General features: G+C 50.9%; 10 protein-coding genes across 10 annotated transcripts; 4 read left to right on the top strand and 6 right to left on the bottom strand.

Annotated features, from left to right (window-relative positions):
• Positions 1-21: 21 nt before the first annotated feature.
• On the bottom strand, positions 22-2,954 carry VC83_00061 (uncharacterized protein). The gene is made up of 3 exons (XM_024463758.1): positions 1,624-2,954; positions 440-1,561; positions 22-391 (listed from the first exon to the last, which is right to left on the bottom strand). The coding sequence occupies exons 1-3, from the start codon at positions 1,809-1,811 to the stop codon at positions 364-366; spliced, it is 1,338 nt and encodes a 445-aa protein (XP_024328579.1). The 5' UTR covers positions 1,812-2,954; the 3' UTR covers positions 22-363.
• VC83_00060 (uncharacterized protein) lies at positions 2,820-3,860 on the top strand (the record flags this gene model as incomplete). Its single annotated transcript, XM_024463757.1, has 1 exon — positions 2,820-3,860. The coding sequence occupies one exon, from the start codon at positions 2,820-2,822 to the stop codon at positions 3,858-3,860; it is 1,041 nt and encodes a 346-aa protein (XP_024328580.1).
• Positions 3,861-4,166: 306 nt separating this feature from the next.
• Positions 4,167-6,650, bottom strand: VC83_00059 (uncharacterized protein). Its single transcript, XM_024463756.1, has 6 exons — positions 6,241-6,650; positions 5,914-6,190; positions 4,716-5,857; positions 4,488-4,670; positions 4,383-4,437; positions 4,167-4,328 (listed from the first exon to the last, which is right to left on the bottom strand). The coding sequence occupies exons 1-6, from the start codon at positions 6,478-6,480 to the stop codon at positions 4,252-4,254; spliced, it is 1,974 nt and encodes a 657-aa protein (XP_024328196.1). The 5' UTR covers positions 6,481-6,650; the 3' UTR covers positions 4,167-4,251.
• On the top strand, positions 6,651-8,300 carry VC83_00058 (uncharacterized protein). The gene is made up of 4 exons (XM_024463755.1): positions 6,651-7,031; positions 7,079-7,280; positions 7,334-7,659; positions 7,710-8,300. The coding sequence occupies exons 1-4, from the start codon at positions 6,741-6,743 to the stop codon at positions 7,872-7,874; spliced, it is 984 nt and encodes a 327-aa protein (XP_024328195.1). The 5' UTR covers positions 6,651-6,740; the 3' UTR covers positions 7,875-8,300.
• A 106-nt stretch (positions 8,301-8,406) lies between these two features.
• Positions 8,407-10,755, top strand: VC83_00057 (uncharacterized protein; the record flags this gene model as incomplete). Its single annotated transcript, XM_024463754.1, has 7 exons — positions 8,407-8,416; positions 8,646-8,774; positions 8,821-9,334; positions 9,382-9,448; positions 9,498-10,344; positions 10,397-10,463; positions 10,518-10,755. The coding sequence occupies 7 exons, from the start codon at positions 8,407-8,409 to the stop codon at positions 10,753-10,755; spliced, it is 1,872 nt and encodes a 623-aa protein (XP_024328198.1).
• MSC7 (Meiotic Sister-Chromatid recombination aldehyde dehydrogenase) lies at positions 10,441-12,973 on the bottom strand. Its single transcript, XM_024463753.1, has 2 exons — positions 12,760-12,973; positions 10,441-12,688 (listed from the first exon to the last, which is right to left on the bottom strand). The coding sequence occupies exons 1-2, from the start codon at positions 12,837-12,839 to the stop codon at positions 10,912-10,914; spliced, it is 1,857 nt and encodes a 618-aa protein (XP_024328197.1). The 5' UTR covers positions 12,840-12,973; the 3' UTR covers positions 10,441-10,911.
• VC83_00055 (uncharacterized protein) lies at positions 12,959-16,059 on the bottom strand. The gene has a single exon (XM_024463752.1). The coding sequence runs from the start codon at positions 15,637-15,639 to the stop codon at positions 13,549-13,551; it is 2,091 nt and encodes a 696-aa protein (XP_024328200.1). The 5' UTR covers positions 15,640-16,059; the 3' UTR covers positions 12,959-13,548.
• Positions 16,060-16,222: 163 nt separating this feature from the next.
• Positions 16,223-18,761, bottom strand: ADE4 (amidophosphoribosyltransferase). Its single transcript, XM_024463751.1, has 3 exons — positions 18,466-18,761; positions 16,495-18,274; positions 16,223-16,443 (listed from the first exon to the last, which is right to left on the bottom strand). The coding sequence occupies exons 2-3, from the start codon at positions 18,243-18,245 to the stop codon at positions 16,401-16,403; spliced, it is 1,794 nt and encodes a 597-aa protein (XP_024328199.1). The 5' UTR covers positions 18,246-18,274; positions 18,466-18,761; the 3' UTR covers positions 16,223-16,400.
• Positions 18,762-19,359: 598 nt separating this feature from the next.
• On the bottom strand, positions 19,360-19,837 carry RPC11 (RNA polymerase III C11 subunit; the record flags this gene model as incomplete). Its single annotated transcript, XM_024463750.1, has 3 exons — positions 19,360-19,395; positions 19,451-19,779; positions 19,828-19,837. 3 exons carry the CDS (start codon positions 19,835-19,837, stop codon positions 19,360-19,362), a joined length of 375 nt encoding a protein of 124 aa, XP_024328202.1.
• A 398-nt stretch (positions 19,838-20,235) lies between these two features.
• On the top strand, positions 20,236-21,083 carry VC83_00052 (uncharacterized protein; the record flags this gene model as incomplete). Its single annotated transcript, XM_024463749.1, has 4 exons — positions 20,236-20,280; positions 20,382-20,553; positions 20,634-20,811; positions 20,879-21,083. 4 exons carry the CDS (start codon positions 20,236-20,238, stop codon positions 21,081-21,083), a joined length of 600 nt encoding a protein of 199 aa, XP_024328201.1.
• Positions 21,084-21,379: the final 296 nt, after the last annotated feature.

Below are 21,379 nucleotides of genomic sequence, written 5' to 3'. Positions count from 1 at the left end.
AGCACTCAAAAGGTTTTCAAACTCCCATCAATTTGGGGGAACGATCTGTTATATTCTCGCGCACGTCATGCTTAAAATCGTATTATAAAACAAAGATAGACTATCAACCAAGTAGGTCACCCTGCCGAAAGATCATTTAAGATTTCTAAAGAATTCCACCCTTTTTCACATCCTGCACAACCACCCCCCTAAAACCAAATATTAATCAAAAGATCCATGCACCACGGTGTGTGTCTTGTCCGTGGGCTGTAAATGATAAACGCCAGGGTATCGTATGCTTCCCGAATATGTGTTCTTTGAAGTGGAACAAGAGACATTTGATAAGTTGAGTCAAAGGCCCGCCTTCAAGGGTGCAGGCCGTATCTAGTCGTCTTGAAGAGACATCATAATCCTACACCAAATTAGCACCTTGCACCAAAGATCAAAGAAGGAATCTCACGGTAAGCTATCAAACACCACCTCATTATGCTCGTAATGCACAACAAAGCCACCTCCCAACACCCGCCTCAGCTCATGCAGCCGCATTAACTTCCACCAGCGGTCAATCGTCATCGAACCCCCGCCATGGACCTTAACCTTCATCCGGCTCCCGTATCGCTTCCCCGTCTCCTGGTCAATCGCCTTCTGGTACCGTGGCCCGCGCTGTGGATGCTCTACGGTGCACAGGATATCGCTGAAGCTGGAGTGTAAGTGCTTGCGATCCTTGCGGCTGATGGACTTGGAGGAAACGGCTGCGAGCTGGCGCAGGGTGTGCTGGAGCTGGTTGGTCTGGCGGTAGACATTGTAGCGCTTGACGAGGGAGTTATCCAAGGGAAATCCTTCCTCATCCTCTACTTCCTCAGGCGGTCCATCGTCTTCTTCGCGATCGGTGTACGATTTCTCGAACAGCAAGGCGATGTTCTCCCCCGCGGCGATCTGGACGGCGGCGTCAGTGCTCTCGAGCTGTTCGACAAAGGCTTCTATGGCGTCTTCAGTACGGTCTTCCATATCGTCGAGAGAGGTAGCTAGGAAGCCCCAGGACTCGAGTGCAGCAACAACGACGGATGCTTCGTCGGCTGCGTCGATGGAGGTGCCGTCGGATTCGATAATCTCGAGGAGCTCGTCAAGAAGTTCCTCGGTGGCCTCGTCCGCTGCGCCACCGTACATGAGGATCGAACCGAGGGAAGAAATTGCCGTGGTTTTAGCGGCAATCGACTCGGAGCTCGTATAGATGCGCTGAATAGCTGGGAAGACGGTGGCGTAGGCAGAGTTAGACGGCGAAGTGATGAGGGTCACGGCGATGGCGCGGATGGCGAGCTGTGTCTCCTTCTCGCTGCTCTCAGCCTTGGTGCTCTTGAGGAAGGCGGCGAGAAGGTCTGATTTCCGGGACGAAATGGTATCGAAGGCGTAGTGCGTGGTGAGGAGGTGCACATAGACTGCGTAGGCAAGCTCGCGGCCTTGGATGCTGCTACGCTTGCGGTCGATAATCTCTTCGATGCGGGCACTGAGGGTCTGTTGCCAGGCGTCGGTGCCGTCGCCCTCGACGGCTTCGGCGGAGAGTAGTTCGTCGATCGAGTTTGTACTGTGTGGGAGGTTAGTTTTATCTCTTGAGCGGGGTTGGCGGGGTAGGCGCGGGGTACAAACCTCCAGTTCGTGCTGTCACTTAGGTTATTCTCCTCTTCGTCTGAGCCGTGCCTGCTTGCATTTCTCGAACCTGCGTGGGATGATGTGCGGGATCCAGCGGCGGAGGAGGCACGCGAGGAGACCTTGGACTGGGCCTTTCGCGACACGGTCTTGTGGCTCTCGAGAGCTTGACGTCTGAGGTCGCGCATGTTGCAAGCTTATCGAGGCTGAAGAAAGAAGTTTGTGCCCGGGGAAGGAAGGGCGATGGGCACTATATGAGCTGTACACGTGTGTGTTGATCTAGTGGTGTGGTCCACCTTTTTCGCTGGCTGAGGGTGTGCTGGATGTTATCGCAGAGCTTTGTGGTACATGTAGCGGAAAAAGGTCGTCGAAGAAGCGAACTCCATGTGTCTGAGGGCGCTGGCTCTGGGGTCGAGGTGCGTATATGTACGTATGTACTCGGTATGGGATGGAAGGATGATGTTATGTGTGGTGTTGTCGAGCCGGAGAGAGTTGTGTGAAGCTTGGTGGAGATAATAGACCAGCGTCAAGAATTCGCCGTCGCTGTCTTTGTGGGCCGACGTGGGCGAATGAGGGCCCACGGTTAGTTACCCCTCACCTTACCTCACCGCTTCACGATAATAATTGAAGTGACGATGACCTTGTCTTCTTAGTAGTAGTGTCGAGAGAGGCGTATTTTGAGGATAGTATTTCACTTGCAGTCGAAGAGCTCAAAGTGAAGCATCTGCTAGGTATTGCCATACAAAATTCGCGTGATTGTGGGAAGCATCATCCCCTAACACACCCAGCCGGCCCGTCCGACCGCTGACCCCGGCCTGCCAAACGATCCTAAGATTTGATACGTGAGATAGGGGTCTAGAACGAAGAATAAGACGCATGTCTGGCGTGATGTTGGAGCGGAGAGATATGTGGGCTATGGTTGTGAGAACTCAACCCCACGATCCCATTTCACGTGCCCGCGATAAGAAATATCGTCATCGCCAATCGAAAATAATCACGCCGATTCACGCCGCATCAACAACCTCAAAATCACAACTTTACCATGCAAACGCCTGCCTGAGCCCACGGCCACCCAACTGAAACAATCCAACACCAGCCACCCAATCCTCTCGAGCCAATTCCCCCGAGACACCCTCAACGGCCTCGCAACCACCCAATCCGCCTCCGCGCGCCCTCCAACCACCCCATCACCAACCATGACCACCACCACCCCCCAAACCCTCACCTTCCCCCGCCCAACCTTCGCCAAACTCGCCCCTCACTCCTACCTCCTCGCGCACCTCAACACCCCCTCCCCCACCCGCGCCAACGCCCGCCTCCCCACCTCCCCCCGCCCCCCACACACCCACAAAGGCTCCCTCACCCACGCCAACGGGAGCGCCGTGATCCGCATCGGCGACACGACCGCCGTGTGCGGCGTCCGCGGAGAGGTGCTGTTGGCTGATGCAGTGGGGTACTCTGAGACGCGCCTCTCTGGCGGTGCTGCTCCTGCTACTGCTGCTACTTCCGGGACGCGCCATAAGGGAGGCATGAAGAGCACAGCGCAGGAACTGGATTTGCTCGTCCCGAATATCGAACTCGCGACTGGGTGCGCGCCGGAGTTTTTGCCGGGGATGCCGCCTAGTAAGATGACGCAGGAGCTGGTAGCGCGCGTCTACGCTCTTCTGCATGCTAGTGCGCTGGTGGGGGATGAGTGTCTGAAGATTTGGGGACCCGTTGTGGACGGGGAGGATGAGGAGGATGAGGAGGGAGAGAAGGAGGAGGGGAGTGAGGTTAAGGCGTTTTGGGTGTTGTATATTGATATCCTCTTCATCTCGCTGGATGGAAATGCGTTTGAGGCTGCGTGGGCGGCGCTGCTAGGGGCGTTGCAGGATGTGTATTTACCCGCTGTGAGATGGGCGGAGGATCGGCAGGCGGTGGTGTGTGAGGATGATGTGAGTAGTGCGACGAGGTTGGAGTTGAGGGGGTTGCCTGTTGCAGTTGGGTTTGCGGTTTTCAGGGCGAAGGAGGGGGCAGGGAAGAAGGGGGAGTATTGGGTGTTGATTGATCCGGATATGTTTGAGGAGGGATTGTGTGAGGAGACTGTTACGGTGTTGTTGGATTGTGCTACCGGGGAGACGAGGTTGATTGGGGTTGAAAAGGTTGGGGGGGCGATGTTGGGGAGGGAGCAGATGGTGAGGTTGATAAAGCAGGCGGAGAAGAGATGGGTGGAGTGGAGGAATGTGTTGAAGGGTTGAATGAGTATGCAGAGTCGGTTCTCAGTTGTGGGATAGGAGGCACGAGAATCTGCACGGGGAATCTCGGAGCCAATGCCAGGCCGATAAAGTTGTCTGTCGGGGCTAACAGCCACAATGCCTGGTCGGATTTCCGGTGCAAGTGTAGGATAGGACTGCCCGGAGTTATGTACTTGAATTCCCTACGACCCAGGATGCCACGGGGCATGTATACAAGCATAGTTGGCGCATTTAGTAGCCTCAAGTATCACCAGGACTATCTCGGTCCGTACAAAAGGAAAATCTCACTGAAAGTATATTGTCAATGAACGGGTTGGATAATACATATATCATTGCAAGCATCCACCTGCACTACGTGAAGATAGTTGCCTATATTACATTGAGAACTTGAGAACTAGACTGGACTCAACAGCTTGTCGACTGCCCATTTGACGTTCAAGCTCCTAATGTCAGAGTAGTGCTGCCCGACACCTATAAGTAAATTAGTATGTTGTCATCATCGGCGGAATGGAATCTATCACATACCCACGAATAGAACGGGTGTTCCCGATGCATGCACCATGGACACAAGAGTTCCAATCTAGGAGATGTTAGTCGGAAGGGACATATGGTTTCGGGGAGAGAACTTACCATATCCCCAACGGTGTCGCACTTCGATATAATAAATCCATCCAGCCTGCGAGTAGCACCAAATGCAGCATTGAAGTTCCTTGCTTGCGCAACAGAATCAGTGCCCACCAATGCCTCACCAACCATCAGGAGTTTATCAGGGTTCGCAAACTTTGCAAACTTCTCCAACGAGGACATCAAACGCTACGCATATTAGCTTCATCCACACAAACTCCCTTGCGAACTCACCTGGTCATTATGGCGCCGTCCAGCAGTATCAATCAGAACCACATCGAACTTCTCCTGCGCCGCAAACGTAATCGCATCCTTCGCAACACTCGCCGCATCCTTGCCATACCCCTTCTGGTAGAGCTCCACCTGTCCCCCCTCTCTCGCGCTCAACTCCTTCAAGTTGCGCACATGGACAGCAAGCTGCTCCACGGCACCGGAGCGAAAGGTGTCGCAGGCGACGACGAGGACTTTGTACTTGTTTTGTAGAAGGAAGAAGCAGATCTTGGATAGGTTGGTAGATTTCCCGACGCCGTTGACGCCGACGATGGAGATGACATAGGGGCGAGCTTTCTTGAGCGAGACGGTAGAGGGTGATGTTACGTCGTCGATTTCGCGGAGGAGGTCGAGGGATGTTGAGGGGGTTAGGATCTTTTGGAGGGATACTTCCATCGCGGCGCGAATCCTCGCCTCTGTGCTCTCAAAGTTCCCAGTCTTGGTCCCGATCAGTTCCCTCTCCACACCCTCACATAAACGCATCGCGGCTTCACGAGCAACATTCTTCTTCAGGAGATGGTCTTCCATTCCCTTCATGGCCTTGTCAAGGTCTGCTTTCGACAACACCTTGCCTCCAACAACATTTCTGAACAGCCCCCCGATAGCTGACAAACTGGACCCAACGATGCCAGATGGCGCAGTGGTTGTGGCAGCCTTTTTTGAGTCGGCAGAGGACAATATAGCGTGAACTTGATCGTCGAGATCTTTCAAGACAAACTGGCCCTTCCCTGTCCTGGAGCCCCACGATTCCTGATCAACAGCCTCCATAGCCCCGGGCAAACCGCTGCCTTCCGCCTCCCCATCATTTGTGACATCAATTGACGGAATAGAATAATCCAACTGGGTGTCATCATCCTCATCAGCATTACCGTCTGCGTCCCAGCGGCGGCCCTTTTTGGCAGTGGGGGCCTTCCCTCCCTTGCCTTTTCGCGAAGCCTCGTCCCCCGATGAAACAAGATTTGTTTTCCGTGCCCGCCTAGATATTTTCCCTCCTGGTCCACCTTTCGTTGTTAGTATATGGCTGGATGGAGTTGAAGGCCTCGAGGTGTCTGGAGTGGCAATGGGTGTGGATTCGCTGGATGTCAAGTTGGCTTGTCTCGATTGGCCTATTAAAAAATTAGCTTTTTCTAGAGTTATAGTCGAGTTGTAACAGGTGGCATACCTCGTGATAGAACGCCGGGAATGGGGGGTGGCTCATCGTCTCCCGGAGCCAGTTTTTGGTCGAAATGAGGCGGGGTTGACGGTACTGATAAGTCGTGAGTTGCCGCAGTAGCCTCTAGTTCCCTAATTTGCTGGTCGAAATATTTGTCAAAATGGCACTCAACACCAGTGGTATGCGGCCTTCTAAGCTGGTCGCCATAGAGGTCCACAAATAGAGTCTTTATATTGTCCACGAGTTTGTCGATCCAGGAAAGGTGGAGGAGTGATCTGTACACAGCCTATATGCGCAATTAGAACATGTATATATGGCTGCTTCCAATTTACTCACAACAAAGATCAAATTTAGCTCCTTCACTGTCGTCCATTTTAGAGTATGCTGGTCGTGCTTGTAAGGGGGGTTATTGGCGGCAGAAATGTCGTCTGAAGCACCAGCGCCACCGGCACGTGTGCGCTCCTCGATGAAGACATTCTTGATGAGGCCGTTGATAATAGCTGGGCTAGTCGGAGTGTATGTCCTTGACCACAACACAACACCGGAAGTTGTGATGATCTCAAAGGTATCCAACATCGTGAATTCGGCGCTCTATTCAAGATGTTCTTATCCCTTCCATCAGTGACACTTATCATCTATTACTGAAGATGTATGAGGGAAGGCGGTGGCAGAAAATTCGCCTAACCAGGTAAAGCTCCCCCTTAACTATCCACGAACACATTTCAAGACGTGTAAACAAACTACTGGCAACCTTCAAGCAGCTCTAGGCGGCGATTCTTGTCTTTTGACATATCTACTTGAAACAACCATTCCGATATACTCTATAAAGCTTCATCATGCAACGACCTACATATGGGCAACCCCCCCCTCCAAATTCGCCACCTTTACATCATCCAGTCCCCCAGCATGTTTCGACCGTACCTCAGCTCCGCTCCCCTCCCCCGCCAGTCCCCCAGCAACAGTCAGGATATGGCAATCCCTATCAACAGCAAGCTGGCCCTGGAGCAGCAGCTCCTAGCCACGCATTTGGCGCGTATGGGGGGTTTATGAACGACCAGACAGCTCAGATGGGATTCCAAGTCGGCCAAACAGCTTTGAAACATGGACAGGAATACGTCGAGCAAAATGTAAGAGGGTAGACAAAGTTATTCTTACAGAAGCTAACGTGCAGCAGTTCAATCGCTACATTAATGTCCCAGCTCTCAAGCATTACTTCGATGTCTCGAACTCTTACGTTGTCAATAAATTGTTCCTGGTGCTCTTCCCTTGGAGACACAAGCCATGGTCCCGAAAGCAAACAATTGGACCGAATGGACAAGAGGGCTGGTTTCTGCCCCCAAGAGAAGATCTAAACAGCCCGGATATGTATATTCCAGGTAAGAGGAAGCTATTGCGCCCCCAACCAGTGCTCTCATTGACATTGTGACAGTTATGGCTTTTGTCACATACATTCTGTTGTCTACTCTCCTCGCCGGCCTGCGTGGTGCGTTCCAGCCTGAATTACTTGGCTACACAGCGTCGGCCGCCTTCGCCATTGTATTCCTGGAGATCCTGGGTCTCAAGCTAGGAAGCTATCTGCTTTCGATATCAAACGACTCGCAGTTGCTTGATTTAGTGGCCTATTCAGGATATAAATTTGTTGGCATCATTGTCACGCTTGTCCTCAGCGAAATAATAAACAGAGGCCAAGGCACCGGAGGATGGGCGGGGTGGACGATATTCGGTTACACATTCTTAGCAAACGCGTTCTTCTTGGTAAGTCAAGACCCGACCTAGGAATTGCACTCTCTCTAACCAGAAATTAGCTACGCTCCCTCAAATACGTTCTCCTTCCAGAGAACTCGACGGACAATTCCAGAGGGGCTATGCATACGGTTGCACGGTCACAGAAAAACCGTCGAACCCAGTTCCTCTTTCTGTACAGCTACATTGTCCAGTTCGTTTTTATGTGGGCACTGAGCCGACCATAAACCCCCACCGGGGAATTAGATCTGAGGCGGTGAGATATGGATTAGCTTTGCGGAGAAAGGGGGGATGGCCTGGCGTTGGGATGGAATTGTATTCTAGCTAGCGCTCCTGACATGGGGGGGTTGACGAAAGTAACGATATAGCGAATAACTAATAAATACCGAGCACCGAGCACCGAGCACCGCCGAGCACCGAGCCTATAAATGTAAGATTCATAAATTATTGGAGTGCATAACATACGTATAGCTGCACCCCAAAGACCAAAAACATCGTCAAGGTATGCGTTATGCGGGGTTTAGCTGCGTCTTAGCCGTGGTTATTGTAGCCTCAGTGATGGACCTCGGCGCACTAGTCTCTGTAGGTTAGTGCACACCTTGATCGCTTTGAGATCAATAAAGAGAGATGGATGGCCATTTCAAACTTCATACTGCTTGTTTTATTTCGAAATTGGTCCTTCCCAGTTCTGTATATTCTACATCGTTATATACTCTCTCGTCGTATTCGCCTCGGAATAAGACATCTCCTTTGCTGAACATGGCTTTCGGTACGCTTCCCCACACTTCCCCACGTTTGCCCCAACTGGCGCACCCCACCACAGCCATTCTTGTCCAGGTCACCAACATAACATTGTCAGCGGAGTTCCAGGGGGTCGGGAGCCGTTGATGATTAATATGTGGGATATGATATGATAGTATCTGGACAGAATGAATCAAGCCCTTTTATAATACTATTGTGTATCAAATTTCCGCGATGCTAACTTCAATATGGAACAGCCGCAGCAGCCGCAGTGGTTGCTGGCACCACTGCTGCCGCCATGTACATCGATGCCAAAACTGGAATTGGGGCTGATATAACAGCGTTGAAGGGCTTTAAACGTGGCGGGCAGATTTGGGATGAAGCTGGTATTTACTCTTTGCTATCAAAGACTTCACATCTGACCATACGTAGTGGCGAAGAAGCAGGCCAGTCTCTACTACCTCTGGGAGGAAAGCGCGCTGCGAAAAGGCAATGAGGAGTGTATATGGTCCCGCGAAGGATGTTACACCTGGACGCAGGCCTACGATCGCGTCCACCAATACGCCCAGTGGTTTCTGGCCGAGGGCGTTAAGCCCAAAGACCTCGTTGGAGTCTACCTTCAGAATTCTCCCGAGTTCATGCTAATCTGGCTTGCCCTGTGGTCTGTTGGGGCTGCGCCTGCCCTGATCAACTACAACCTTGCAGGCGAGGCACTTGTGCATTGCCTCAAGATCAGCGGAGCAACTATACTTCTGGTTGATGCCGACGAGGCCCTTCAAGCGAGAATCAACGAATCCAAGTCGGTGATCGAGGGACAGCTGAACATGAGATGTGTGAATCTAGAGGATGTAAAGAGCGTCATTGTTACGCTACCAGCGCAAAGACCAGGAAACGAACTACGTGACAATGTGGAAGGTAGTGATCCAATGTGCTTACTATACACAAGGTGAGTCCACCCTCGCAAGACTATTGGCCCAGCTAACACTCGGAAAGCGGTACCACCGGATTGCCCAAAGGTTGCCAGTTCAACATAGACAGAATGTACATGGTTTGCTTACAAGTAAGTCACCTTAACCCTCGTTGTATACTCATGCTAACTTCTTTTTCAGCGCAAAGCCGGGATAGCATGGACTGTGGATTCAGACCGTTGGTACGACTGCATGCCATTTTACCACGGTACTGGCGGCTGCGCAGCTCTTAACGTACTTTGTAATGGGATAACTCTCTGCGTTGGCAAGAAATTTAGCACAAGCCAATTCTGGGTTGACGTGCGCGACTCTCGTTCAACATGGATCACCTACGTCGGAGAAACTGCACGATACTTGTTGGCTGCACCCCCATCGCCACTTGACCTCCAGAACGAAGTCCGAGGAATGAACGGAAACGGCCTCCGACCTGATGTCTGGATCAAGTTCCGTGACCGCTTTGGCATCACGGAGATCATCGAGTTTTTCAACTCTACGGAGGGAGTCTTTGGTCTGGTCAACCACTGCAGAGGTGATTATCTCGCAACATCCGTTGGACACCACGGCATTCTTCGCCGCCATCTGCTTCGAGACACATTCGTCCCAGTTCGTGGTGATACAGGCACTGGAGACCTCCTACGCGATCCTAAGACTGGATTCGCCATCAGGGAACCATACGATGTGGGCGGAGAGGTGCTCGTCGCCGTGCCCAGCGAGGAGGCATTCCAGGGCTACCACAACAACCCCGCTGCCACGGAGAAGAAGTTCATTCGTGACGTCTTCCAGAAGGGTGACTTGTGGTACCGCTCTGGAGACGCGTTGAGACGGACTGATGACGGCCGGTGGTTCTTCCTGGACCGTCTTGGTGATACTTTCAGATGGAAGGGAGAGAATGTCAGCACCGCGGAGGTATCTGAGGTTATTGGCAGGTTCCCGGGTGTTGTAGAGGCGAACGTCTATGGTGTTCAACTGCCAAACCATGATGGTCGTGGTAAGTCATATTGAGGGATGCCATTCTAAGATCAAAGCTAACATCGTTCTAGCCGGGTGTGCAGCCATCTACATTGATCCTGCTGCGCGGGGTAGTTTTGACTACGCAGCATTACTCCAGTAAGACCCCCTCAGATACGAATTTTAACCGTTCCCGTTGCTGACCTTCTACAGACACACTCGAACCCACCTCCCAAAATACGCTGTGCCAATTTTCCTCCGAATCGTCCAGAACATGACGCCAATCCACAACAACAAGCAGAACAAGGTTCCTCTGCGGGATGAGGGAGTCGACCCAGCAAAGGTCTACAAGGGAGATGAGATCGTTTGGACCGAGGCAGGCGGGAAAACATACCAGCCATTCACGCCAAGCCATTGGGATAGTTTGAATTCCGGGAAAGCGAGATTGTAAAGAACGAGCGACATATAGGATAAAGGATAGAAGGTAGCTGTTTATAGTAAGTAACATAGGTTGACTCAACGAACGGACAAAGTGTACCACTTTTTACTCCAACATAATTAGAATTATGTAATTGGATAGGAGAATAAGTTTACATCTATCTAAGCATTATGAATTGCGGATCAACCTCCCCAAAGCCTTAACCTTGGCCCACACCCCAGGTTGATATCCCAGGTCCACAATGGCCGTTACTAGCTTGCGTCCCGTCCTCGTGCTGGGAATAGGGTATCTCAGGGGAGCTGGAATAGCTGTCTTGGCTCCCATCCAGCTCCAACGATCCCGACAAATTCCCTTGATGTTGCACATTCCCCTCAGGCCCTCCTCGCCTGCAAAGCGGCCGTAGCCACTGCCTCCCACTCCACCAAATGGCAACTGAACAGCATAGTATGCGCCAAAGTCGTTGACAGCCACCATTCCGCTCTTCACTGCGCGCGCAACTTCGTTAATCTCGTATCCGTTGGCGCCGAAGACGGAGGCACCAAGGCCGAAGTTGGGGGAGTTGGCGATTTCGACGGCTTCTGCTGCGGATGCGGCGCGCATCACGACGCAGATCGGGCCGAAACATTCCTCTTTCGCGATCTCCATAGAGGCGGTCACGTCGACGAGAAGAGTTGGCTGGAAGTAGCTGCCTTGTTTGTACACGGGGTGGTCGTAACGACGACCACCGACAATGAGACGTGCACCATCCGCAACAGCCGACTTAACCAGAGCCTCAAGGCGTGAGAATGACGCAGGAGAAATCATAGCTCCCATGTCGACATTCTCAGTAGGTGCAGAGTCAAGGTCAGAGCCTAAGCGGATCTTGCGTATGCGTGTTTCCAGGAGAGTAATCAGTTTGTCGTAGACAGCGTTACCGGCAATAATACGCTCAATACCAACACAGTTCTGTCCAGACGATTGGAAAACACCACGCATGAGGATTTCAATGATTCGTGGGATATCAGGCGCAGCGGAATCAAGAACGATAGCAGCATCCTTGCCACCAAGCTCGACGACCACGGGAATCAGTGCCTTTGCGGCGCTAGCAGCAACGTGGTGCGCGACTGGGCGACTTCCAATGAAGGTAATATGCGCGATGTCTGGGTGGCAGGTGAGATGGTTGGCAACTTGTGGCCAGCAAACGACGGTCTGGACCAAATTCGGGTCGTGTCCACAGACAGACAATGCGCCTCGTGCAATGACAGTAAAGTAATTGGCGCTCCATGCGGTGTTCTCCGATGACTTGACGACAATTCCATTACCCGCGAAAATGGCAGAGATGATTGGCCCCATCAGGTTGTGGAAGGGATAGTTCCATGACACCAAAGCGGCAACGACTCCGAGGGGCTCGTAGTATACTTTGTTTTCCTTGTACATCATGAGGAGGTTCGTAGGACGTCTCTCCGGTGTCAAGGCCTTCTCGCCGTGTAAAATGGTCCAACGGAGCTTCTCGACCGTAGTCAGCGTCTCTCCAAGGGTTGCATCGATCATAGTCTTTCCAGAGTCGAGGCACGCAATTCGCAATATCTCCTCTTGGTTCTTCAGGATAAATGCCAGCAGTGTGCGGAGCACCTGTCGGCGCTGAGAGAATGTCGTCCGCGCCCATTTCTCCTGCGCAACCTGGGCTTGCTGGATGGATCTGTCGATACCAGCGGCCGTCGAAGGGTTGACGAGGCCTAGAAACTCGCCTGTCGCTGGAGCATAACAGTGTATGGCTGAAGAGCCTGAAAGCTTGATCGAGGGCTCGTCCCAGTTCGGGGGTGGGTTGGTCGATTTTTGCGGAGGCGACACTGTGTATGGAATAACAGGTTCGGAGGTATACCACTTCGTGAATTTGATGGCACCGAAAAGGCATAGCATCGTGAAGCATAGTCCAGTTGCCGCGGCTTGAAGCAACTTTGTTTCTCTAAAAATAGCAAATGTATTAGCATCCGCAGAGTATAGAGATAGTTTGATCCCCGAAACTAAAATACTCACAATTCATTCTCCCACAGCGACCCATCAATCATACGTTCAATAACGTCTCGAACCCCCGCATTGCTCACGAGTGAAGCCATATTTGCGTTGCGCGCCTCTCCTGGTATGTCGATTAAGAGATCGCTATGGCCTTGACATATTGGGGTTGAGGAGGGACGAGAGTAAAAGGCAATTGGAACTTGATAGTTGTTCCAGACCAATCTGAGAATCCCTCATGCAACTGGCAGGGTCGGTTGGGCCTTTCTGGGTAAATAAAAAGGGATGGGCGGGTAAATATTTTCTCCGCTCCGGGTAGCCTTCAGGCTGGGGATATCAAGTAAGTCGCGATGGGCGATACGAATCTAGAATTTGGCGCATGAGATAGCGTCATATTCGAAGGAAAATCCTTGGGTAGACTCTCCTCTAACTGGAAGTCAATGATAATTGCATATTTTTGCCTCGGTTGTTTTGGTTGTCCTATTACTATTTTGCTACCAACATCAATAAAACACAGACAGCTCACAAATACATATCACCTCTGTGTTTGGCATAAAAAGCTGTATTAACTTATGCCAACTCTATAGAGACAACCGTACCCTCGATGGATTGAGGAGGCGATAATGCAGCGCAGTTATAATAATGTATGAAGAACCGAGCCAACTCCAAACCCCACCAGCACCTGATAACAAAGAGCTATTTATATATGCCCAGGCCAGTATCCGCCGACTTCGTTATCTGTAAAGCAATACTTCGTATATATATGCCCAGGACGAGCCAAAGTAGCCATAACGTATAGTAGGATGTGAACCATCACTTTTCTCCTTCCACCTCGGGAGTTGTCTCGGCCTCATTCCATGGATAACCACCAAATATCGCCTCGTCAAGCTCGCTCAACTCAGAATCAATATCCTCCTCACTTCCGTTCTCCTTTTTCTTCATCTTACCCACCGGTTTGAGAATCTTCCGCAAGCCAGTCCTCTCAACAAGGTGGTCAATTGGGCAGACCGTTTCCTTCCAAGCTTCGCTCGTCTCCGAAGTCGAGGCTCTGCAGCGGCCGCAAGTTCTACCGTGTCGAATAAAGAGCTGGTGAAGGCTGTATTTGTACTCATTGGGAACGCGAACCTCACAGTGACTAAAAGCCGAGTCTCTAGTGGCCTTTTCGGGGATCCATTTCAGCCATCTGCAGAGCCGGAAGATATGAGTATCGACTGCAAAGCTTGGACGTCGGAGACAGAAAAGTATGACACAGGAGGCTGTCTTAACTCCTATTCCAGGGTACTTAGTGAACTCCTCCATTGCCTCGTCTGGAGTTAGGCCGTGCATGTACTGTAGCGAAAGAATTTCTTTGTCTGCGACCGCGATCTCCATGTCTTTCTGCCCCTGCTTAAAGCTTTCACCACCAACAACATTAGCCTTTTCGCCGCTCTCCTTTTCCTTGAGGAATGCTTCACGACGGGCTATATTTTCGTCATGGACCATGTCGAGAATCTTTTTAATGTCTATGCTCTTCGACTTTCCTAGACCGCCCCGCTTGATTGCAGCCTCGATATCCTTGACGTCGGCTTCGCGGACCTTGTTCCAGTTTACACTGCCTTTTCCGATTCCCACCTTGAGGATTCCAAACTTGGAAACTAGACCTGCAAAAGCATATCCTGAGTTTGTGCTAGTCGTTGCTGCACTAAGGCGAGTCCGGATGAGTGCATCGAGGACAGACGGAACTTCTCCACAACCGGTCACCTCTAGAGAGGGAGGCGGGATTGCCTTTGGCTGTTCAACAACACCGTGTACCTCAGAAAGAAGATTTTTCACCTCCAGGCATGCTTCGAGCGTGGGCATTAGGAAATCTGGATACGGAGTTACTCCAGGGGTAAGTCCATATTTATTCTTCTTGGGCTTCCTGGGCTTCGTGGCCTTTTTAAGAATTTCATTTCCATCAATGAGTTTTTCCACCTGGTCTTGTACAGCTTGGGATATGTCAACTTTCTTAGCTACTCTGCAGGCCCGAGCCTTTTTGGGTTTCTGGTCTTCGACATCGGCGTCGTTGGCATCGTCAGATTCCAGTAGTTTGGCTCTCTTGGCTGAAGTTCCCGTCTTTGTGGCCGCAGCCTTTCTTTTGCGTTTTGGAGCGGCTTTCTTGTCCTCAATCTCTTCCGATTTGAACCCGTTGGTCAACTCATTTTGCTCAATGACAGCAGTGTTGGTCTCGGCCAAGACCTTAGTGCCTTTGGCCTTTTTCTTCGGAGCTCGTCGCCTGCTGACTTTCGGTTTGGTCTGAGTATCCTCTTGACTTGTGTTTTCCAGGGATTCTTCCTGTTTTACTTCAAGGTCTGGAGTTGCAATTTTCTCATCTTTGACAGCAACTGCACCATCGACCTTCTTCTTTGCCCGAGAAGTGTGTGCCTTCTTGCGAGTCACAGAATCAGGCGGGGTAATTGGCAGCGAGGGACTTTCTGTTGCGTTGTCGGCAGCAGCGGCAGTGCCCAGGTTGTGGGGAAGCTCATCCCATCCTCCCTTGACAATTTCGCCATTGACAGTTGCGCCATTGACATCATCGACCTTTCGCTTCCTGGGGTTTCTCTTGGCCGGAGTTTTCAAAATGATGCCATTAACCCCATCGGCTTTGTCTTGTGTCCCTTTGTGCGCTTGGACGTTGGTTGACAATACATTGTTCTCGCTTCCGGGCAACAATGGCTCCACCACCAGTTCGTTGTCCAACTTCGAGTTGAATATCACTTTGAATTTTGTGGCAACCTGAGTTGACACTGAACTGGTCTTCTTGGTAGCACGTTTTGGCTTCTTCGCCACTGCGGAGACAATTGACTGCTCGACCAAGACAGGCTTTTCGTCAATGGCCTGACCAAGGAACTCAGCCTCGTGCTTGGCAGCAGCACGGGTTACCATGGTGCCGTTCACTGGTAAAAAAGAGTAGGACCAGTCAAGCTCATGATGTTATAATGAATAGACGGTATTAGATGATCAGGCACGAGCCTTCCTGCAGACACAAATTCAGAGAATGAGGCCTGGTAACGATATGAAACAGGGCCTTTCCGACCGGTGAGTATGAAATACAATGAATCTGAAGATGGGATGTAGTGAACCAACAAGGGAAAACAGAATGACTCCCACAAACTGTGAACGGTATATATATATAGTTGTTCAGAGTGGTGAAAAAACTCCTGATCTCACGAGTGAATACTCCGTATGGTGCAGAAGTGACAGATACTCTTGGAGAATGACGCAGTATGAGGTTATACCCCAATCAATTGGGACTTGGGGGGGCTGCGAAACTTTCCATTCATTGGGAGGCTTCGTTGCATTGAGTGTGTATGTGGTTGAGAGGGACAACTCGCAGTTGTGAGTAGATGTAGGATGGTGAATTGGTGGTGGTTAGCCAGATAAAGTTTAGCGCCAAAAGTTACCAACATCATGGCAACCCTTGGGTTAAGTGAATATTCAAGTCAATAGCTCAGGCAACTGGACTCATTGTTACAATGTGTAATTCATATCGAATTGTATAGAGGCGTCTACAAGATATGGCTATAGCGGCATCTTCACTCGAATAGAGAGACCGAGTCTATGAGTCCAACCATAAACGCCTTCTCTCCACCATCTATCATCAAAACAGAACCAGTCCAAATGCTCCATACCCAAAATTGCGTCGTTTATTCGTAACCAGATCTAGGCTCATTGGCGAAATTATGTAGACTGAAAAATGGTTAGTATTAGGTTTTACAAAAGTAGGTGGGAGATTCATACCTGATATCAACACGATCCCTCACAAGTGTGGCAGTACCACCAGTAGCATCTTCTCTCTCCTTCTTACGGCGAGCATGGCCAGCCTCCTCATAATCATGTACGGCACCATTGCTGTTATCAGGCGCATCCGGGATAACTTCACTCTTTGATGTGACAGCGATTCCTTGGGTGATCACATTGATGTCCTCCTCATCAGCGACACCGTTCAAGACATTGTCCTTTGCAGTCTCAAGCACCTTCATCTTGCGGCTCTCACCGCGAAGCTTCTCAAGGTGCTCAAAGTAGCCATCCGTAACCGGGGTTGCGTATTTACCGCAGAAGACACCGACCTCGAACTCTTGAGTGGCAGGATCACGCGGGGATAACTCTGCACACGAAGCCGTGAGATCGTCAAGTGTCTGGAAGATGACCTCCTCAGCACCGATGTGCTTGGCAATGGCGTGCCTGTCGCGGTTGTGGGCGATAAGCTCCAATGGAGAAGCCAGGTCGATACCGTAGATATGAGCATGGGTGATGGGAGGCGAACAACTTGCGAAGATGACTTTGTGCGCACCGGCTTCCCTTGCCATGCTGACAATCTCCCGAGACGTGGTGCCGCGGACTATACTGTCATCGACGAGCAGGACGGTGCGTCCACGGAACTCGGACTCCATAGCGCTGAGTTTCCTCCGAACGCTCTTCTGGCGGTTGCCCTGGCCAGGCATGATGAAGGTGCGGAACACGTATCTGTTCTTGACAAAGCCTTGGGAATACGGCAACTTGAGCTTCTCAGCAAGTGCAGCCGCAGCAGTATTCGAAGTTTCCGGAATTGGAATAACAACATCGATATCTTTGATAGCTTCCGCACCGAGTGTCTTGACGATGGTATCAGCAAGCTTGTAACCCATATTGACCCGACTCCTTTGAACGCTAATACCATCGATAATAGTATCTGGGCGAGCAAAGTAGACAAACTCAAAGATGTCAGGGGAATAAGCCAGTTGTGGTACTACCTGGCGGAACACTGGCTCGGCACCCTTCCTCAGGATAACGGCCTGGCCGGGAAGAATGTCAACGATGTTGGTGAACCCCAACTGGCGAAGAGCGACAGACTCGGATGCCATCATGTAATCGGTTGCTCCCTTGAGAGTACCAGAAGACCTGGATCCAAGGACAAGCGGGCGAATGCCGTAAGGATCACGGAACCCGAGGATTCCAAAGCCAGCCAACATGGCAGTACAGGCCCATCCTCCGACGCACCTCTTGTACATCCTCGTCAACGCCGAGAAAATATCTTCCTCGTTGACACGAGCCTTTCCAGTCTCGTTGAGCTCGTTGGCAAAGATGTTAAGCATCAACTCGCTGTCACTCTCGGTGTTGATGTGACGGTGAGCATCAATATCCAAGAACTTTCGGAGCTCCTCGGCATTGATGAGGTTTCCGTTGTGCGCGAGCGTAATCCCGTAGGGGCTGTTGACATAGAATGGCTGTGCTTCCGCGCTGGCGCTGCTACCCGCCGTCGGGTATCGTAGATGCCCGAGTCCCATGAAACCGGGGAGGTCTTGGACACGGGAGCCGTCATGGAAGACCTTGGCGGCCATTCCATTTCCCTTGCACTGGTAGATGCGTCCACCAGATGCACAGGTTGCTATACCGCAAGCATCTTGTCCTCTGTGTTGAAGATAGTACAGGGCATCGTGAAGGTCGGCCGCCGCTGTTGTGGAAGACGGATCTTCAATGTCGCCAAGGATCAACCCCAAAATTCCACACATATCGACGGATCAATTGTGCGACTAGGAATCTATCACTCCCGTTAGCAAAACTGCTCAAGCATTGCAAAGTAAAATAGAACAGAGGAGGTGGTATGGAGGTTCAGGAATATTTGGTTTATCAGCAGAATAGCTAAGAAGTCTAACATCTTTTTTTCAAATAAAATCATCATGACGGAAATCGCTCAAACCTGTGCAGAATGCACAACTGACGGCTACGTACCCTCAAAAATAGTACGACCTGAGGTGTCGTACGCAAGATATCCGAGGTCGTGTGCTCCCAGAAGTTGCGAAAGAGCGCAACGAAATTGAGTGTAGTGGGTTGAGTGATGTCGGCACTTCAAAGTGTCGAGCACTAACTTCAATCGAAATTGTAGGTTGAAAAAGGGTATCACGGATTATCCAGAGGGATAACTGCTTCACCCAACTGCAACCTGGTGTTGGTGTAGGGTAAGCACAAGCTCAGTGGAAGCTTGCAGAGGAGCGTTTGAATACATTTTTGGGGGGAGCAAAAGGGAGGGTTTTCCGAGCATTGCCCGAATTTATATGGAGACGAACTTTTTCATAAGCTACGCGCTAAACTCGTTTGCCGCGAAATGTCTGGGGCGGCTATTGGCGGGGTGCTGCCCCGTGCATGCATGTGGTAACTTACATGAAATCCGAGCGCAAAATTTACGCTCGCATGATCCGATTTAACGTTTATATTCATTTATGATCACTCTCATCTATCTACTGCACATGTAGTTGCTATTGCAATTTGTTGTCGATTTGGTTGCCGAGGTTTTGCCTATGTCACGGGGGCGCCGGATATGTCGTGGCTTCCTTTTCGGCTTTGCCTTTTTCTTGGGGTGCGTCACCGCCATGCTCCCAAGCAATTTACGACTTATTGGCACAAACTCTCACCGACTGTTGATATAAACTCTCAAATACTCTGGGCAGAAGATCAAGTCATGCCATCCCAGTGTTCAATTCATGCCAATCAACGCCTTGCTAATTCAGAACGGCTTCCCAACTCCTTATGCTCCAAGGGTATCTCTGCCATCCTCGACGCCTTGACGCCGCTTCCGTTATCATGTACCAGGTTTAAGTATCGTGTATCGGTGTTGATATCGGACTTTTAATTCTCTCTCCATCTGTTATTGCAGGTCATGCACTGTTCCCAGTCCGTTAGCATTTGCACGCCAATATACCCATGTCCCTCAACATACCTTGTAAAAGCTCGTCATAGGCTCATCCGCACTTCTGATCTGGACCTGGAAGAAAGCGGCTTCGTTGGAATCGCAGCCTTCCCTAGGACACTGTACTTCGGCCTTCTGTGCATCGTCCCACGCGCCTGGTCCACCGAACACATCCTCGCGCTCGGTGCGGGTGAAGGTCTTGCGCTCAAAGTACCGCTTCGTGAGGAGGTACTGGTATGGGCATGTCCTGCACTCGAGTCGGTTTTGGCCTACGGCGGCAGCAGCTGGGTCGTCGTCCGAGTTACCAGCTAAGGGCGGAACTGGCGAGACCGTGAGAACATTGCAGCAGTTGGGGCAAACTGTTGTCGTTAGCAGCCGTTACAAATAGTAGACTTCATGTTACATACATAGCAGCATTGCTCAAGCTGTACGGTATCCAACAGAAGACAGTACACCGAAATAACTGAATGGGTTTGATCTGCTATTTCAATGCGATCGAAGTCGGCGTGGATGGGTGACCCAAAGTCTCTAGAAATTATTCCCCGCTTCCGAAAGGTTAATCCGAGCCGACTGGGCTCGCGGATGTGTTGGGCGAAGCATATTAAGGCTACCCCTGCGATAAACACTTCTATCTCCCCTCTATTTGCCCTGAGAAATAATTAGGCATACAGCAATACTCGACGCCTATACACACCAACACCAGTTACATCTCGACTGCGATAGCCTCTCTTACTTTCTGACGAGACGGATCTGCGGGGTCCTGGTGGTATCCGAAAGTAGCTGACGCCATAACTGGAGGCCGATTAAACGCCCAGATGGCCGATCTCAGAAATGGTCCGGAGCAGGATCAGGAGCATGAGGTAAGAAGATGATGGTTTTATGCTTTCGTGGCCACTCGCAGGCCATGTTTGCACTCGCCAAGTTGTTCCTACTCTGAACGTTGAAGCTGACCAATTTATAGGGTGCGAAGCCGTCGGAGCTTATCATCGAGGCGTGTAGGAGGAACAACACCGAGCTTCTAAGCTCAGTTATCGAGGAGTGCTCATCGCCCGAAGCCGCCGCCAAACTGCTGAACGAATCGAGGAGCGTCTTGGGCAACTATGCATACCACGAGGCTGCTGCGAATGGGCATTGTAAGCACGACCCTATGATACCTTCAAGAGGCTACTATTGGAGATTACATAAAGCTATAGATTTACTAATTCTACTTCAGACGAGATAATCGATATGCTCCTCGACCAAGAAGGATTCGAATGCGACCCCATCAACAAGAGGGAGGGCGACACCCCACTTCACTATGCCGTGCGCTGGGTGAATGAGCAATCCGCGGAGAACCACGAGTATGGAATAAGTCTGATTGATATGATGCTGGAAGCTGGAAGTGATCCCAAGTCAGTTATACCCATGGAGGTAGCAGTACAATATTGTGACCCAAGCTGACCAAAGCTCGAACTGCAGGATCCGCAACAAAGCAAAGCTAAAGGCAGCCGATCTCGTCAATCCCGCAAACACCGAACTGCGAGACTTATTACAGAAGGCCGAATATGTGCTCCAGAACCAGGGCGACTTCATCGATGCTGAGGAGGAGGAAGACGAGGGACCAACAGGGAGCAACTCTGACAGCGATTTCGACGAAGAACCAACCAGTGGCAAGAAGAGGTAACAAGGCGCATTCGCTTGAAGGGCTGTGTCTACCGCACGACCGGGTAATTAAAAGCCGTGGGAATTTACTAGACCTGTCTGTGGCTGCTCACTGCGGAGTAAGCCCTTGGGGCGCACAGATGGAGTAACGGAGGGGAACAGACTTAGATGGTGGAGGGGTAAGCTTTGGTTCGACTGTGGCACTTGAACACGCACTTTGTACACATGGTACAGTAACGAACGGCCAGTACTCGGTGGTATTTGCACAAAAACATACAAAAAACATTACAAGAACAAGAACCATACTCGATGCATTTG

This window comes from Pseudogymnoascus destructans (assembly GCF_001641265.1).
Source record: "Pseudogymnoascus destructans isolate 20631-21 unplaced genomic scaffold scaffold_1, whole genome shotgun sequence".
NCBI classification, from domain to species: Eukaryota; Fungi; Ascomycota; class Leotiomycetes; order Thelebolales; family Thelebolaceae; genus Pseudogymnoascus; species Pseudogymnoascus destructans.
This window is presented reverse-complemented; position numbering and strand designations above follow the sequence as displayed.

Coding starts and splice junctions, on each gene's coding strand:
- VC83_00061 (XM_024463758.1), bottom strand. CDS start 1,811: ATGCGCGACCTCAGACGTCAAGCTCTCGAGAGCCACAAGACCGTGTCG. Junction 1,562..1,623: donor AGTGACAGCACGAACTGGAG/GTTTGTACCCCG, acceptor CCTCCCACACAG/TACAAACTCGATCGACGAAC. Junction 392..439: donor GTGGTGTTTGATAGCTTACC/GTGAGATTCCTT, acceptor AATTTGGTGTAG/GATTATGATGTCTCTTCAAG.
- VC83_00059 (XM_024463756.1), bottom strand. CDS start 6,480: ATGTTGGATACCTTTGAGATCATCACAACTTCCGGTGTTGTGTTGTGG. Junction 5,858..5,913: donor TCCCGGCGTTCTATCACGAG/GTATGCCACCTG, acceptor ATTTTTTAATAG/GCCAATCGAGACAAGCCAAC. Junction 4,671..4,715: donor GACGGCGCCATAATGACCAG/GTGAGTTCGCAA, acceptor TAATATGCGTAG/CGTTTGATGTCCTCGTTGGA.
- VC83_00058 (XM_024463755.1), top strand. CDS start 6,741: ATGCAACGACCTACATATGGGCAACCCCCCCCTCCAAATTCGCCACCT. Junction 7,281..7,333: donor CCCGGATATGTATATTCCAG/GTAAGAGGAAGC, acceptor ACATTGTGACAG/TTATGGCTTTTGTCACATAC. Junction 7,660..7,709: donor TAGCAAACGCGTTCTTCTTG/GTAAGTCAAGAC, acceptor ACCAGAAATTAG/CTACGCTCCCTCAAATACGT.
- MSC7 (XM_024463753.1), bottom strand. CDS start 12,839: ATGGCTTCACTCGTGAGCAATGCGGGGGTTCGAGACGTTATTGAACGT. Junction 12,689..12,759: donor TCGCTGTGGGAGAATGAATT/GTGAGTATTTTA, acceptor TGCTATTTTTAG/AGAAACAAAGTTGCTTCAAG.
- VC83_00055 (XM_024463752.1), bottom strand. CDS start 15,639: ATGGTAACCCGTGCTGCTGCCAAGCACGAGGCTGAGTTCCTTGGTCAG.
- ADE4 (XM_024463751.1), bottom strand. CDS start 18,245: ATGTGTGGAATTTTGGGGTTGATCCTTGGCGACATTGAAGATCCGTCT. Junction 16,444..16,494: donor AGGGATCGTGTTGATATCAG/GTATGAATCTCC, acceptor ACCATTTTTCAG/TCTACATAATTTCGCCAATG.